General features: G+C 40.5%; 1 protein-coding gene across 3 annotated transcripts in view; it reads left to right on the top strand.

The window, feature by feature from the left end:
- Positions 1-15993, top strand: part of stat4 (signal transducer and activator of transcription 4) — a 284828-nt gene that overhangs the window by 77810 nt on the left and 191025 nt on the right. For all 3 annotated transcript variants that reach the window (XM_031893222.1, XM_031893223.1, XM_031893221.1), the window contains exons 4-5: positions 7559-7657; positions 11223-11315. In XM_031893222.1, coding sequence (XP_031749082.1) covers positions 7559-7657; positions 11223-11315 — 192 coding nt within the window. The remainder of the gene's footprint in view (positions 1-7558; positions 7658-11222; positions 11316-15993) is intronic.

The following is a 15993-nucleotide window of genomic DNA, read 5'->3' as shown; positions in this document are numbered from 1 at the left end:
GGGGGTTAATATGATAGAATTAAGATATTGTGTTTTATTGACTTGTATGTTAATGAGGGGATATTAGGCCTATCATAATGATGGGTTAGGCTGGGAGATAATAGGAATAGCATCTCAACTTAAATTATCATATTAATGTTTTTTGTTTTGTTTTCTTTAAAGCTCATTATCAGGAACAAAATCGCTAGAAATATCATTACATCAGTATTATGGCACAGCATCAGTACAGGACTATATTTATCGATTCGGAAGACCTTCTGTTTAAAAACCTACAACACAGCAGACATTAGAGGGGCTCTTTAGCAGGCCAGACAGTATCCTCATCACTAATTTGTAATATAATAATATCCTTTGTACACAAAATTGATTTTGTTCTCATTCTTCACTAGAAATATATATTTTGTATATTTTTTACCGGTGTATATGTCCTAACATAAATTCTGTGAACTGGGTATTTTTTTTTTTGTATATAAATTGTATTTTTGTAGACAAAATGTGCTTTGGGCAAACGGCAACCCATATATGAGTGACAAACAGAACTCATCATTAGCAGCCCAAATCCTCCCCTTTCCCCTTTGATTCTAGTACAGGTATGGGATAACTTATCCAGAAAGTTCCAAATTACGGAAAGTCCATCTCCCATAGACTACATTTTAATCAAATAATTCAGAGTTTTAAAACTGATTTCCTTTTTCTCTGTAATAACAAAACAGTACCTTGTACATGATCCCAACTAAGAGATAAATAATCCATATTGGATGCAAAACAATCCTACTGGGTTTAATTAGTGTTTTGTTGATTTTTTAGTAGACTTAAGGTATGGAGATCCAAATTATGGAAAGATCCCTTATCCGGAATACCCTTGGTACTGAGCATTCTGGATAACGGGTCCTATACCTGTACTATGAAACTGTGCCACCAACAACTCCATTAATGTTAGATGGAGGGCTACCTCTGTACTCTTGTAACTAGGTGCCTCTCCAGTTGTCACCCAAGATACACGATTTCTTACATCCAATAGCAGATATCAGCACTACCTGCAACCTTTCCTGGAAGTAATCATTTAAAAAGACCAAAGTCTATCAACTTCAACTCTTCCAAATAAATATATATATATATATATATATATACCAATATTTATACTAAACAGTTTTATGATTGTTCAAGTAATCATCCAAGCCACTCTTAAAGGCATTAACAGAATCTGCAGTCACAACGTCACCTGGCAGAACACCAAAAACCTCACTGCCCTTACTGTGAAAAACAACCTACTCTGCTTCAAATGAAAGTTCTCTTCCTCTAATCTAAAGGGGTGGGCTCTGGGCTTATGGGAAAAATACCCCCTGTCTGTCTAAATTGCCCTCTAATATATTTGTAAAGAGTTACAGTATTATATAGTTATAGTTAGATACATAGTTACATAGGGTTGAAAAAAGCCCTGAGTCTATCAAGTTCGACCCATCCAAGTAAACCCAGCACACACAACCTATACTTACCATCTATACACTCACATACATAAACTATATATACAATCACTAATACTAACTGTAGATATTAGTATCACAATAGCCTTGGATATTCTGATTGTTCAAGAACTCATCCAGGCCCCTCTTAAAGGAACAGTAACACCAAAAAATTAAAGTGTATAAAAGTAATGACAATATAATGTACTGTTGCCCTGCATTTCTACAACTGGTGTGGTTGCCTCAGAAACACTACTATAGTTTATATAAGTAAGCTGCTGTGTAGCCATGGGGGCAGCCATTCAAAGGAGAAAAGGCACAGGTAACTTAGCAGATAACAGATAAACTCCCATTATATGGGGCTTATCTACTAGTTATCTGCTATGTAACCTGTGCCTTTTCTCCTTTTTTCCAGCTTGAATGGCTGCCCCCATGGCTACACAGCAGCTTATTTATATAGTAGCTTTTCTGTAGCAAAAACACCATTTTTTTGCAGAGCAACAGCACATTATATTTTAATTACTTTAAAGCACTTTAATTTTTTGATGTTACTGTTCCTTTAAAGGCATTAACAGAATCTGCCATTACCACATCTCTAGGAAGGGCATTCCACAACCTTACTGACCTCACCGTGAAAAACCACCTACGCTGCTTCAAATGGAAGCTCCGTTCCTCTACTCTAAAGGGGTGACCTCTGGTGTGTTGATTGTTTTTATGGGAAAAAAGAACATCCCCTTGCAAGCATAATTTTTCCAGAGAAAACAACCCCAACCATGACAATCTACCCTCAAAGTTCAAATCTTCCATCCTCTTTACCAGTTTAGTTGCAAGTCTATCCAGCTCATTAATATTCTTCTTAAGGACTGGAGTCCAAATATGCACTGCATACTCTAGGCAAGGCCTTACTGGAGGCCTATAAGAGGCAAAACTATATTTTCATCCCTGAGTTAATGCCCTTTTTTTGTTTCATTTACCACCACTCTTTTGTAACCTATCCTTCAGAAAGATCTCTATCCAAGCACAAATATTATGTTTCAGGCCAATGTTCGTTAATTTTACCTTCTGTGCAAGTACAGTTTCAAATGCTTTAAAAAACTGTTAGGGCTGTGACACACAGGCAGATTAGGTGCTGCGCGACAAATCTCCCTTGTCGTGGGTGACTAATCTCCTCAAAATGCCATCCCACTGGCTAGAATGTAAATGGCCTTGAGAGGAAACCCCCGTGACTTCGGCTAATCGCAGCGCCGCGTATGCCATCCCACCGGCGATTTACATTCTAGCCGGTGGGATGGAATTTTGGGGAGATTAGTCGCCCACAACAAGGGAGATGATTTGTCGTGCGGCGACTAATCTCTCCGTTTGTCACAGCCCTTAGTAGATAACATCCACTGCCACCCCAGAGTCGAATTTTTGTATTTTGATTTGCAATTTTTTTCAACTATCTTCTTCCTAATTTCCCTTCCAAAAATTTTCATATGCCAGATGACAGACTAACAAGCCTATAGTTTTCAGGCTGAGAATGGCTATTTTTGAATAGCTGCACCACATAAACAATTTGCCAGTCTCTCTGCACTATGCCAGACTTGTATCCTAAAAATGTATGTAAATACTATCTGGTCCTTTTAATTCTCTTTTGAATTTCCTCCTGAGTGACCCATGCATCAGTATTTATATGATTAGAATGGGTTTTTTAAAAAAGAAGCCTTCACTAGTTTTTTCCTCAGTTGTGCACACAGGCTAAAAATAAGTTCAGAATGGTGTGTCCCAAAGCATGGGACCAGTAAGCACACAAGCAGGTAATGATACAACCAAACTTGATTGGCAATCAATTTTTATGCAAATGGCAAGTTATAACTAATCAACAGGAACATAAATGTAGTTAGAATTTATAGCCTATTCCCGTAGGCAGTGCCTGGCTTTAGGCAGCAGACATTTGTTTAGCAAATGTGGCCCTCATGCAGGGTATAGAAGTAACTTTCCTTGTAATTACTTTATAGTCTCTCTACATAAGCTTCTTATAGTAATTACCTGTAGTGATGAGCGAATCTGTTCCATTTAGCTTTTCAGAAAAATTAGCTAAACTTGCAAAAGATTCGCAAAACGGCAAAGATGTCGCACATAAAAGTTTTGCGGCTAACATTTTTCTTTATGTGTATCAATTTTTTACACACGCGACAATTTTTGGCGCATGGCGAATTTTGACACCTGGTTCACCAAAATATCCGCCAATGGCAAAACGTGAAAATTTGCTGCAAATCCACGTCTGATGAATTATTTCACCCATCGCTAGTTACCTGCAGATTCCAGATAGTCCAGCAAAAGAGTAACTCACTTTGTAATTCAGCTGCATTTCTGTAGGTACTTTATATGTGTAACATGGGTTATAGCTTAGGAATATAACAAAAGATGCAGCTCAGGGGAATTGCAATGCATAAGGAGGTGATGCAGCAGCTGATCCCACCCTGCTGTGCAGCCACAAGTCCACTCTGCAACAGGTCTGCCCTGCAGCTTCTACCCCAGCAGACACCAGTGTGGCCTGCCTCTGAGCCCAGGTGCTTCAAAAACCAGTGTTGGGTCCCCATTACCTGACACTAACAACTAAACCTAAACTAACTTCCACCTACCACAAACATCCATAAAAATCCTGTGTTGTGTGGGGCCCATATACACTGTTTCCCTCAATGCTTTGAAGGCAGACAGATAAGTACTAAAGTACTAATAAAGTACTTTAAAGTAATAAAGTACTAAAGGCTCCATACAAATAAAGATAAACAATCCCAAGGACCAAAAACCCAGGATGCGTTGCTAGCAAGTCTAATGCTCGGCAAGTCTAATGCATTCAGTTGGGCTTATGTAAAAAAAGGTGCATAAACACTATCTGAACTGATTTTTTTGTAACCATTTCCCAACATACTTTAGATTCACAGTGTGATGCAGTCTCATCCTTACCTTGTTCCATTGTGAAGTGATGGATTTTGAGAAATCCTCCTGCTTTATATATAGGGTGGTGAACAAAAGCAGAGGGACGTCACATACAAGAATCTATCACTTTAGTGAGATTTGTAGCACCCTAGTTGTATGTATGTATGTATATCTTTATTTATAAAGTGCTACTTATGTACGCAGCGCTGTACATAGTAACATAGTAAGTTGGGTTGAAAAAAGACATACGTCCATCAAGTTCAACCATAATGCCTATATATAACCTGCCTAACTACTAGTTGATCCAGAGGAAGGCAAAAAACCCCATCTGAAGCCTCTCTAATTTGCCGCAGAGGGGAAAAAATTCCTTCCTGACTCCAAGATGGCAATCGGACCAGTCCCTGGATCAACTAGTACTAAGAGCTATCTCCCATAACCCTGTATTCCCTCACTTGCTAAGAATCCATCCAGCCCCTTCTTAAAGTTATATAATGTATCAGCCAGCACGATTCGGGGAGGGAATTCCAGAACTTCACAGCTCTCACTGTAAAAAATCCTTTCCGAATGTTTAAATGGAACCTCCCTTCTTCTAAACGAAGTGGGTGCCCTCATGTCCGTTGGAAGGACCTACTGGTAAATAAAACATTAGAAAGGTTATTATATGATCCCTTTATATATTTATACATAGTTATCATGTCACCTCTTAAGCGCCTCTTCTCCAGTGTAAACTGTCTTTCTTCATAGCTGAGACTTTCCATACCCTTTACCAGCTTAGTTGCCCTTCACTGGACCCTCTCTAACTCAATAATGTCCCGTTTGAGCACTGGAGACCAAAACTGAACAGCATATTCTAGATGGGGCCTTACCAGTGCTCTGTAAAGGGGAAGAATAACCCCCTCCTCCCGTGAATCTATACCCCTTTTAATACAGCTCAAAACCTTGTTTGCCCTTGCAGCTGCTGCCTGGCATTGCTTGCTACAGCCAAGTTTATTATCTACAAGGACTCCAAGGTCCTTCTCCATTATGGATTTGCCTAGTGCAGTCCCATTAAGGGTATACGGGGCTTGCATATTTTTACATCCCAGGTGCATGACCTTACATTTATCCACATTAAATCTCATCTGCCACTTAGCTGCCCAGATTGCCAGTTGGTCAAGATCCTGCTGCAGGGATGTCACATCCTAGATAGAATTGACTGGTCTGCAGAGTTTTGTGTCATCTGCAAACACTGATACATTACTCATAATACCCTCCCCTAAGTCATTTATGAACAAATTAAACAAAAGTGGACCCAGTACAGAACCCTGAGGGACCCCACTGAGAACCTTACTCCAAGTAGAGAATGTACCATTAACAACCACCCTCTGTACCCGATCCTGTAGCCAGTTTTCTATCCATGTGCAAATGACTTCACTAAGACCAATAGACCTTAGCTTAGAAAGCAGTCGTTTGTGGGGAACGGTATCAAATGCTTTGGCAAAATCCAAATAGATTATATCTACTGCATCCCCACTGTCCAGCTTCTTACTTACCACATCATAAAAAGCAATTAAATTGGTCTGACATGACCTGTAGAGATGTAGCGAACCTAACAAAAAAAGTTCGCGAACCCGTTCGCGAACTTCTGCCAAAAAGTGCGAACTTTTGCGAACTTTGCGAACCCCATAGACTTCAATGGGAAGGCGAACTTTAAAAACTAGAAAAGCCATTTCTGGCCAGAAAACTGATTTTAAAGTTGTTTAAAGGGTGCCACGACCTGGACAGGGGCATGCAGGAGGGGGATCAAGGGCAAAAATGTCTCTGAAAAATACGTTGTTGACACAGCGTTGCGTTTTGTGCTGTAAAGGGCAGAAATCACACTACATTTCTAAACTTGTGTAATAAACTGCTTTAAAACGTCCGGTGTCTACATGCCAATCAAGTCATGTAAAGGTTACAGCCGTTTCACACCCAAAGACAAAACGTCGCAGTAGTGAATACGGAATATATTATTGCTGGTGGAAAAACATCGCTCAGCGACAGCAAACAGCACTGGACACATTAAAGAACAGTAACTTAAATTTAAAAAAAATAATTAATAATGAAAAAAAGTGATCTCTGGTTGGTGCTGGGGGTGAACTACTAGGAGCAGCACACCAGTCCCCAACACAGCTAGACTAATAGCACTGGGTTCTATAAATTACAGTAGCAAACACACACAGACGGAGCTGCAGTACACAATGAAAAGAAGAGTAACAGTAATCAGAAAATAAAAGCAGTCCTTACAAGGACTATTGGGTTACAGCAGATGATCAGCAGGACAGCTGCCCACAGCAGCTACATACAGAGCAGTAGAAAGTAGATTACTAGTCAGCAAAGCTACCTAAACTGTCCCTCAAACCCCTGCACAGCTCTCTCCCTATGCTAACTCATCAAGCACACACAGGCAGAATGTAAAATGGCTGCTGGGCTTCGGTTTATATATGGAAGGGAGTGGTCCAGGGGTGGTCCAGGAGGGAGAGCTGCCTGATTGGCTGCCATGTATCTGCTGGCTCTGGGGTGAGAGGTCAAAATTTGGCTCCAGCTAAGGCGAACCCAAAATTGCGAACTTTGCTAAAAGTTCGCGAACTTGCGAACACCCGATTTTCGTGCGAATTAGTTCTCCGGCGAACAGTTCGCTACATCTCTAATGACCTGTCCTTCATAAAGCCATGCTGATTACTGCTCATAATGGCATTCTCCACTACATAATTTTGAATGTGATCCCTTAACAAGCCTTCAAATAACTTGCCCACCACGGATGTCAAACTTACAGGCCTATAATTGCCAGGCTGAGATCTTACTCCCTTTTTAAATATGGGAATGACATTTGCCTTCTTCCATTAATACAGACAGGGGGTTAAAAATAATGGATAAATACAAAATGGATAAATACAAAGTACAACAATAAATACAATAAATACAAGGTGCAGTTGCAATAAGAGTCAGAAACACAAGATGAAGGAGGTCCCTGCCCCGTAGAGCTTACAATCTAGTTTTATTTAAATGACTCCAGCTAATTGCCAGTGCCAATTATTGATAATATCATTATATATCAATATGTGATTTAAAAAAAAAAAAAAAAAATGCAACATCTTTAAAAATGCAAAAGTAGTCAGTTACTTTAATATGCTTACGGTATTTTTCATTTGAAGGGAAAGTACCACGGTAATCCAATGCATATGGCTATGATTGTTTCAAACTGCTTGCGAGAAGAGAGAAGAATTCTGGCAGCAGCTAGTATGCCTATTCAGGTAACCTATTATTTTATACATATATACAAAGAGAAATGAGTTGAGCAGAATGGTGTAACCAACATAATTAAGCTTTTTTTTTTTTTTTTTTTTAAATTTTACAGGTCGACAATTAATTTTGCTCTGTTATATTGAGACTTGCATTCACTAAAATGTGAAAGTTTGCAGTTTTTCTATAGCCTTCATTTTCTCCTCCTTCTATCACTAAAACTACTATTGGTACAGTAACATGGGATGTATCTGAAGTGTATATCGTTTGTCTACAGCTATTGTACAGGCTAGGGGGGTACTCTTGAGAATTTTTCTGGTCTCCAGATTAACTCGGGACACCCTCCAGGTCTCCCACTCAATGTTCCCCTATTATGGGTCTCTACCTTTAAGTATCTTGTTCACTAAGACTCTTGCTTTTGAGTTGAGCTCAAGACAAATTTAAATACTTATCAGTAATGTATTTGCCAATCCATGTGGCAGATTTCATGAGTCTGAGCATACTGAACAGGCACAAATGGGAACTTAATTTACAAATATCCAGGATAATTGCTAAGAGATGGGAGTCACCACATATAGATCCTATGGTATCAAAGAGCAACAGGAAAGTTCAATGGATGCCCAGACCCAGCAGCAGTGATGACAGATTTACTTATTCAGGACTGGAGGGTCTCCTATATGTATTTCCACCAATAACATTAATTTCAAAAGTCCAAAAGAAGATTAGACAGGATTGGGCCAAGGAGACCTTGGTATCTGCTTCTCAGGAAGATGACAATAGATGAGCAGAGAAAATTACGACTGATAATGCAGGGTCACATGCTAGCCCCCAAGGCATGTATCTGAGAGGGGGTAGACTGTTGAGATCAGGATTTTCAATACAGGTAGTAAACACCATAATGAATCCCTGAAGGGGACCTGCTTACATCAAAAGACAAGGAAAGTATTCATAACATTCCAATAAGAGAAAGAAATACCAATGTAGAATATTTCTGTTTCAGATGTGCTGATTTTTTGCAAAGAGGCTTAGACAAGATAGCTAAAATTGCAGGTCTCGGCCATTACAGCCTTTAACAGGTAATGCTTTGGCACAAAAACCTGCTATGATTCAGTTTATGGCGGCTATTTTTAGGATATAATCTCTTAACAAGAACATTTCTCCATCATTGAATCTACCATTGGTTTTGGACCTCTACAGGAAGTATCAGATGTAATATTAATCTACAAAACAGTTTTGTTAACGGCAATAGCATCCGTAAGAGAGAGTTGTAGGCCCTGTCAGCTCAGGAGTCATTTATGTTTATTCCTTCAAGTCATATTGAAAGCTCATCCAGTTTTTGTGCATAAAGGAGAAGGAAAGTAATTTTGTCATTTTACTGCCAATACATTTGCCACATTAGTGCCATGCAGAACAATATATTTATTCTGCAGAAACCATTAACATACCTGAGTAAATAGCTTTAGAAGCTTTCTCCATTTGCTTAAGATAGCAGCTGCCATTTTAGGTATCTTCCTTCCTGCAGTCTCTAGCCATTATAGCTGACATCACACATTCCTAAGGGAGGGAGTTCTTAGCATTCTGATTGGAAGGGGAGCGGGAGAGGGGAGAGAGGAGAGAACTGCACAGACTCTGGCCCCAGGAATTAAGGCTGTTTCTGAGATTGGAAGTCAGACACTGGAACATCATGTTTACAAAAAAAGAGACAAGAAATCCTGCATTTCTTTTGATAGAGGACTCAGTGCAGCATTACTGTAAGTGCTTATGGCTGTATTTATATAGACCTTTCTGATAAAGCTTACTTCATTTTTACGTTTCCTTCTCCTTTAAGGTGTTAACACCATTTTATTTAAACACTGACGTGCTTCCATCATTCCATCTCACAAACATATTATGTTTGGTTGAAAAATGAAACATACCAAGTTCAACCTTTTATGCCTATGGATAACTTGCCTAACTGCTAGTTGATCCAGAGGAAGCCAAAAAAACCCTTCTGAAGTTTTGTAATTTACCCAGAGGGGTGAAAAATTTCTTCCTGACTCCAAGATGAGTCCCTGGGTCAGCTTGTACTATGAGCTATCTTAACCATACCATACCATAACTCTGTATTCACTCACTTGCTAAAAAAGCCATAGAACCCCTTCTTGAAGCTATGTAATTATCAGCCAGTATGTCAGGAATGCTCTGTTACGGAGTGCACCGATTCGCAGTCAAGATGGTGGTGCTAAGGGGTGAGGAAATACAGGGTTATGGAAGATAGCTCTTAGTACAATTTGATCCAGGGACTGGTTCTAATCTTATGCTTCATGCCAGTGTAGTTTATTTGTAGAGACATCATAGCACTACATGTTTCGACAGGTGCATACATAAGTGACACAAGCAAACCAAATTATATACCCTACATCACAAGTTTCACTAGCTCCATAGTCATATAATGGAATAAAGGTGTATTGCCATCAAGTGGCCTATGCCTCAAAGGCACCTTAAGTAGCAATGATTGTTTAGAAATCAGTTTTAGCATATAGTTCAAGTGAAGTATATTGTATATATATAAGGGAAGCAATCTCCTACCAGATATCTTTTTCTAGAAATAGTAATTCTGTTTTAATTCAAACAAGATCCATAATTAACTCCAGTGTTCCAGTTGCCAGTTCTTGGTCCCTCAGATTGTTGGGGGGCCGGACTATAGTCCTGAATCTACACCCCCCCCCATCTCAAACTATGGCCCACCCCGCTTGCTCCCTGCTTCGGGGTCAAACAACAGCCTACTCCTGCGTCCTCCCTTTCCCAGCCCCCCCCTTGCTGCGTCCCCCCACTCTTTCTCTCTCCCATCTCCCTGCTCCATTCTCTGTCTTGCAGCTCCCCATCAGGGGTGAGGACGCAGTGGAAGCTGGGTAAATAACCTTGGGGGGCTGGATCTGGCCTGTGGGCCGTAGTTTAAGGATGACTGATCTAAGTGAAAGAAAACTGTTTAGAGCATACATTATTTTAATTATAATACATAAGGGCTTATTTATGTCCACAGATGCAGTGGGCAACTTACACTTTTCCTGGCAGTGAGTTGCATTTAAAACCACTTGCATGTAAATGAGCTCTGCAACTTGCATTTAGTTGTGCTCAGCACTGATCAGTCTTTTCTGCCTTCCATACCAAATTGAGCATTTTTGATGAACAAAGCTGTGAAAACCCTGGAGCTACCATTACCTTTTGATCAGGAGTTAGCTTCAGGGTTCCCTCAGTGCCCTGTGTCAATAGACGAAGTGCACTCGCAGCTAAAGAATTGGGAGCAGACAACATTCACAGCAATGGATGCAAGCAAACACCGTAACTTATGTAAAGCAGAATGCTAATATTCAGCGCAAATGTGCCGGATGCAGTGCATATGAGTCAGATGCAGTGCAACTGAATCCAATTGAAATCCTGCAATGTGAATGCAATGACGTATGAATTCTAGTAAAAACTGGTGCATTGTGGGAAAAATCATGACGATTGGGTCCAAAATTGCTGACTGTGTCAAAGTAAGTAAATATTACCTCGAGAGTTGTTTGAAAAAAAATAAAATTATGATCATTGTTTTAGGGTCCATTTGAGAAGTCTTTGCAGACCAATTTGATTTCAGAAAGACAGAGAGTTCTAGAAAATAAAGTGGCAGCCATCAAGAACAGTGCACAGGTAAGATTACTGTTTTTTTAGAGCAATCATACACCCAAATATTTACAATGAGAGCACAACTACTGTGGTCTCAAAATAGAAGCCTGCACTATTCCCATAAAGTAAAGAAATAGGATCCCATACTATCAATCTAAAATGTAACTTTTATTGATCAGAATAAAAAATAACACAGAGGATTACAAATCTTCTTCAAGATCACCACCCTCCTCTCTTGCTCTGCCAAGTTTCATGGTGGCAGGTGCAGACTCCTCAATTGGCAAACCCCGAAGTGAAGACTCTTCCATCTATTTTGAAATAGCGGGCTCCTCCCTCAGGGCTGGAACTGGAGCTGGTGCTGGAACCTCTGCCATGGCATCACCAGGAACTCTCTCACCAGAAACCACCTCTAGAACCACTGCTTTAAAACCGCTTTCCACATGAACATGTCCAGCTTTCTCCACAGGTTTGACTGCGGACTTCACTTGATCCCCCCCACCAGGGGCAGTATTTTGCACTTTACTTCTGTTTGGGCAGTTGTAGTAAACATGACCTTCCCCAAGGCAGAAATTGCAATGCATCTGCAGTCATTAGTAGAAAGTCCATATTCATGACACATGCAACAGAAACTGTCCAGGTCATCAAAGAACAAGTCCCTTATTAAACTTTCTGGTGGTAAAATTTTCTTTTTATAAGTGACCAGGTATAAGTGACCAGTCAAAACTATTTTACCACATTATGAACAACCTTAACTTTTTCACATTATTGAGAGAGCCATGTGGTAATATCCTATTGGGTTACAATGGGGGTTTTACATTTTTACCACCAAAGGTTTAACATTCTCCATTTCATAATGCAAAATCACATTAACACTAGGGATGAGTGAATCTCTCCCATTTCACTTCGCCGAAAAAATCGCAAAAAAATTGCTTAACGACAAAAATGTCACGCATCAAATAAAATTGCACTGCAAATTTTGTTGCCCGAATTATTTCACCCGTCACTAATTAATATCCTTTAAAAGTTCATGGTTGTGGTGATGTTCAAGATTTTTAACAAAATCAGTGCAGGTTTTCTTATTAACAAATGTAACACGTCGTATGTGGTTATCTTGCAGAGCTAGAATCTTATCGACTGTCAGCTGGAACAATCCAAATAGAAGCACTTTCACAATATATTCATTCCTCTTTCTCCTCTCTTCTTCTTCTTCTCAAACTCCATTCTCACAGAATTATTTACCCGCCCATAAGTTGGGATGGATGCGTTTGTGGCCATTGCCATGGCTGTGCTGCTTGTTTTCCTTCACTGATATGGCTCAGTCTTCCAGACAAAAAGAGATTAAATAACTGGCCTGGGTTTCTTGGAAGGACCTTCCCCAAATAGCAGCTTGGGGCTTAAGGCCAGAGACTGATTCCCCAAGACAAAGGGTTAGAGCTCCTTAGATACTCAACCAGCTGATGGGAAAATACATTTATTTAGGAAAAACTTCTAAAAAGGCAAAACCATTGTTAGATCAGGCTCAGGAACCAAATAATCAAGCAAATGGGTGTTGCAAGGAGCCAGCTTATAAAGCCCCTTAATTGCTTGATCATTACCATCTATAGTTAAGGCTGATGCCACACGTGGCGTTTTTACGCTGCGTATTTTCTAATTCTCTCGGCGGCTGAAAAACGCACAATATCATCATCCATAGAAATAACTTGAAAAGACTCGAAGCAAACCACACAATGCGTAAATACGCTAGAAAACGCCTTACCACGGATTTTTTAAGCGTTTGCCGAAATACGCCACTATTTGCACAGCAACCTATTCCTATGTATACACAAAGGCAGCTGCCAGACCTAGCGGAAATACGCTGCGCTTTTTACTATTTCGCACTATTAGCACCATGGGAAATGGGATTTGCTATGTCACCAGTACTAGGCTGAAAAACGCCATAGTCAGGGGCTGTGTGGCTTGTGCGGCATTTTTAGGCTGAGAAAATATGCAGCGTAAAAACGCCACGTGTGGCATCAGCCTAACAAGATAGGTGGAGGTAAATGGTCATCAAGTAATTTACTTTTCCCTTAGTCCCTTCGGCAGCAACGTATGAGGTTTATTCTATCTTTCCTGCTATGTAGGACCAGTGGAGAGAACAAGAAAGAGTTAATACAAACCCACCCATAAATAGGATTTAACCCCAGAGGTCATTAGTGAATAAAAAGTACACAAAAAGCATGCTTAATATTTTAATATGAGGGTAATTCTTGCTGCTGAAGGGACTAAGGGAAAAGTAAATTATGGTAAGTATGAATTTACTAATTCCCTTACGTCCCATGTGGCAGCAATGTATGAGAGTTGATGAGCAAAAGGGCGGGTTTTCCTGGTTACGACGCCCTCTGGAGGATTCTACTGCCAAAGGAAGCTTCCTGAGCTGCTAAGATGTCCACCCTATAATGCTGTACAAAGGTGTTAGGATTACTCCAAGTTGCAGATCTGATCCATCGATACACCTGCAACTTCTGCCCATGAGGTAGATAATTTTCTTGTAGAATGAGCTTTAATCTTGAATGGCGGTGTCAAATTCTCATTGATATAAGCCATCTGAATGGTTTCCCTAATCCTTCTAGACAAGGATGGCTTAGAAGCTTTTAGCCCCTTATTTTTGCCTGAAAAACTGATGAACAGGTTTTCATCCTTTCTGAAAATCTTAGTACGCTCTAGATAAATTCTCAGAATTTTGCCCACATCCAACTGAGGAAGCTGACTGTCTTCTTTCTGTATCCTTTGATCCACGTAAGGAAGAATGTTCTCTTGATTAAAGTTGGCTGATGTAGGTACTTTAGGTCGAAAAAAAGGTAGGGGTCTTAGGACCACCCGATCAGGGAGAAATCTTATGTACGGTTCATTGGATGACAATGCTTGTAATTCTCCAATCCCCTTAGCAAAAGTAATGGCAACTAGGAAGAGAACTTTAAATGATAGGCATTTAATTGAACAATCTTCCAAGGGTTCATAAGGGTATTCACACAATTTCTTTAGAACAAGAGAAAGATCCCATGAAGGCAAGGGTTGATATAGCTTAGGTCTTATCTTCTATATCGCCTTAACAAATCTCTTGAAGAGAGGAAAGGATGAAAGAGGCTTATCTAAAAGAGCCGAGAGTGCTGAGATCTGGACTTTAATAGTATTGACAGCCAGTCCTTTGTCAAACCCCTCCTGCAGAAACTTCAGGAGAAGAGGTACTGAAGATTGGTTGTTTGAAGCTTTCTTCCTTGAACACCACAGTCTAAAGACCTTCCAGACCCTCTGTTAGTAGACTCTCTTCTGGATTGTAACAAGATATCAACCACTTCCGTAGAAATCTTTTGCGACTCTAGAATGGCCCTATCAGATTCCAGGCAGTTAATCGAAGTCTGGACAGATCCTGGCAAAGAATCACTCCCTGCGTTATTAGGTTCGGCACTTGAGGTAGAATCCAGAATTCCCTACTGGCCATCCTCATCAGAAGCGAAAACCACACTCTTCTTGGCCACTTTCCAATTCTCTCTGGATGCCATGGATTTCCATGTCTATGACTGGAAATCCCCAAATCTCTGTAATCCTCTGGAAAATCTGTTTATTCAGAGACCACTCTCCTGGTCTGAATAATTTTCTGCTTAGGTGGTCTGCTAGAATGTTGTCCTTCCCCCTTATGTGAACAGCCATAATGCTTGGCACATGTGCTTCTGCCCAGTTCAGAATTCTCCAAACTTCTCTGCTCAACAGGGGAGCTCTGGTTCCCCCCTGCTTGTTGATATACGCCACCGTGGTGGAATTGTCCGACATAATCTTCAGGTGTTTGCCCTTCAAAAGGTGTTGCATGGTCGAGATGGCCTTGAAAACCGCTCTCATCTCCCTGAAGTTCGAAGAGATCGAACTCTCCATAGTGGTCCAGGTTGTTCAGGTGTGCTCCCCAGCCTGTCTGAGATGCATCCGTCGTCAGAACTGTCTGTTCCACTTGTTGGAATGACAACCCCTGTGTGAGATGGTGATCCTGAAGCCACCATTGTAACTGTAGTTTCGTTTCTCTGCTGAGAACAACCCCTTTCTCTAATGAAGAGAGTTGACGATCCCATCTGAGAAGAATTTCTTCCTGGAGAGGTCTCATGTGGAATTTTGCCCACGGCACTGCCTTCTAGAGATGGCAGGAGCTTTTTCTGGATCCTTCCACTCTCTCTTCATTAACTCCTTCATTATCGGATGGACAGGAAAGGATTTTGATCTCTTAGCAGAAGAAGCTTGAGGTTCAGCCCCTTCAGCAGCATCCATGGTAGTTCTTACCCTTCTGATTAATCTAGCTGTGTTGTCTGTTGCAAATAAGGCTAAATCATCTTCCTCCTCTGAAGAAGTATCCTCATCAGAATTTCCCAATGAATTAGGGTTGGTATAGGGGGGAGAACTTAGTGCTGAAGTGGGCGGCTGTGAAGTCGGATTACTCTGTAATTGAAGAAGCATTTCCTGTATAGTTGTCTTGATAAAATCTTTAATCCATTCAGGAGAAGGATTAGACACAGCTGGAGATTCCTTCTGAGCTAAAGAAGCTAGACATTCTCCGCACAATCTCTTCTCATAGCCGTCCGGCAGCATAATATCACAATTTCTGCACTGAATATGTTTAGATTTTTTATGCCTCTTAGTCCCAGATGGGTCTTTAGGAGGGGTGGACATCTATAAAAGATAC

This window comes from Xenopus tropicalis, chromosome 9 (genome assembly GCF_000004195.4).
Source record: "Xenopus tropicalis strain Nigerian chromosome 9, UCB_Xtro_10.0, whole genome shotgun sequence".
NCBI lineage: Eukaryota > Metazoa > Chordata > Amphibia > Anura > Pipidae > Xenopus > Xenopus tropicalis.
The sequence above is the reverse complement of the archived record's forward strand: the minus strand, read 5'-3'. Positions and strand labels throughout refer to the sequence as shown.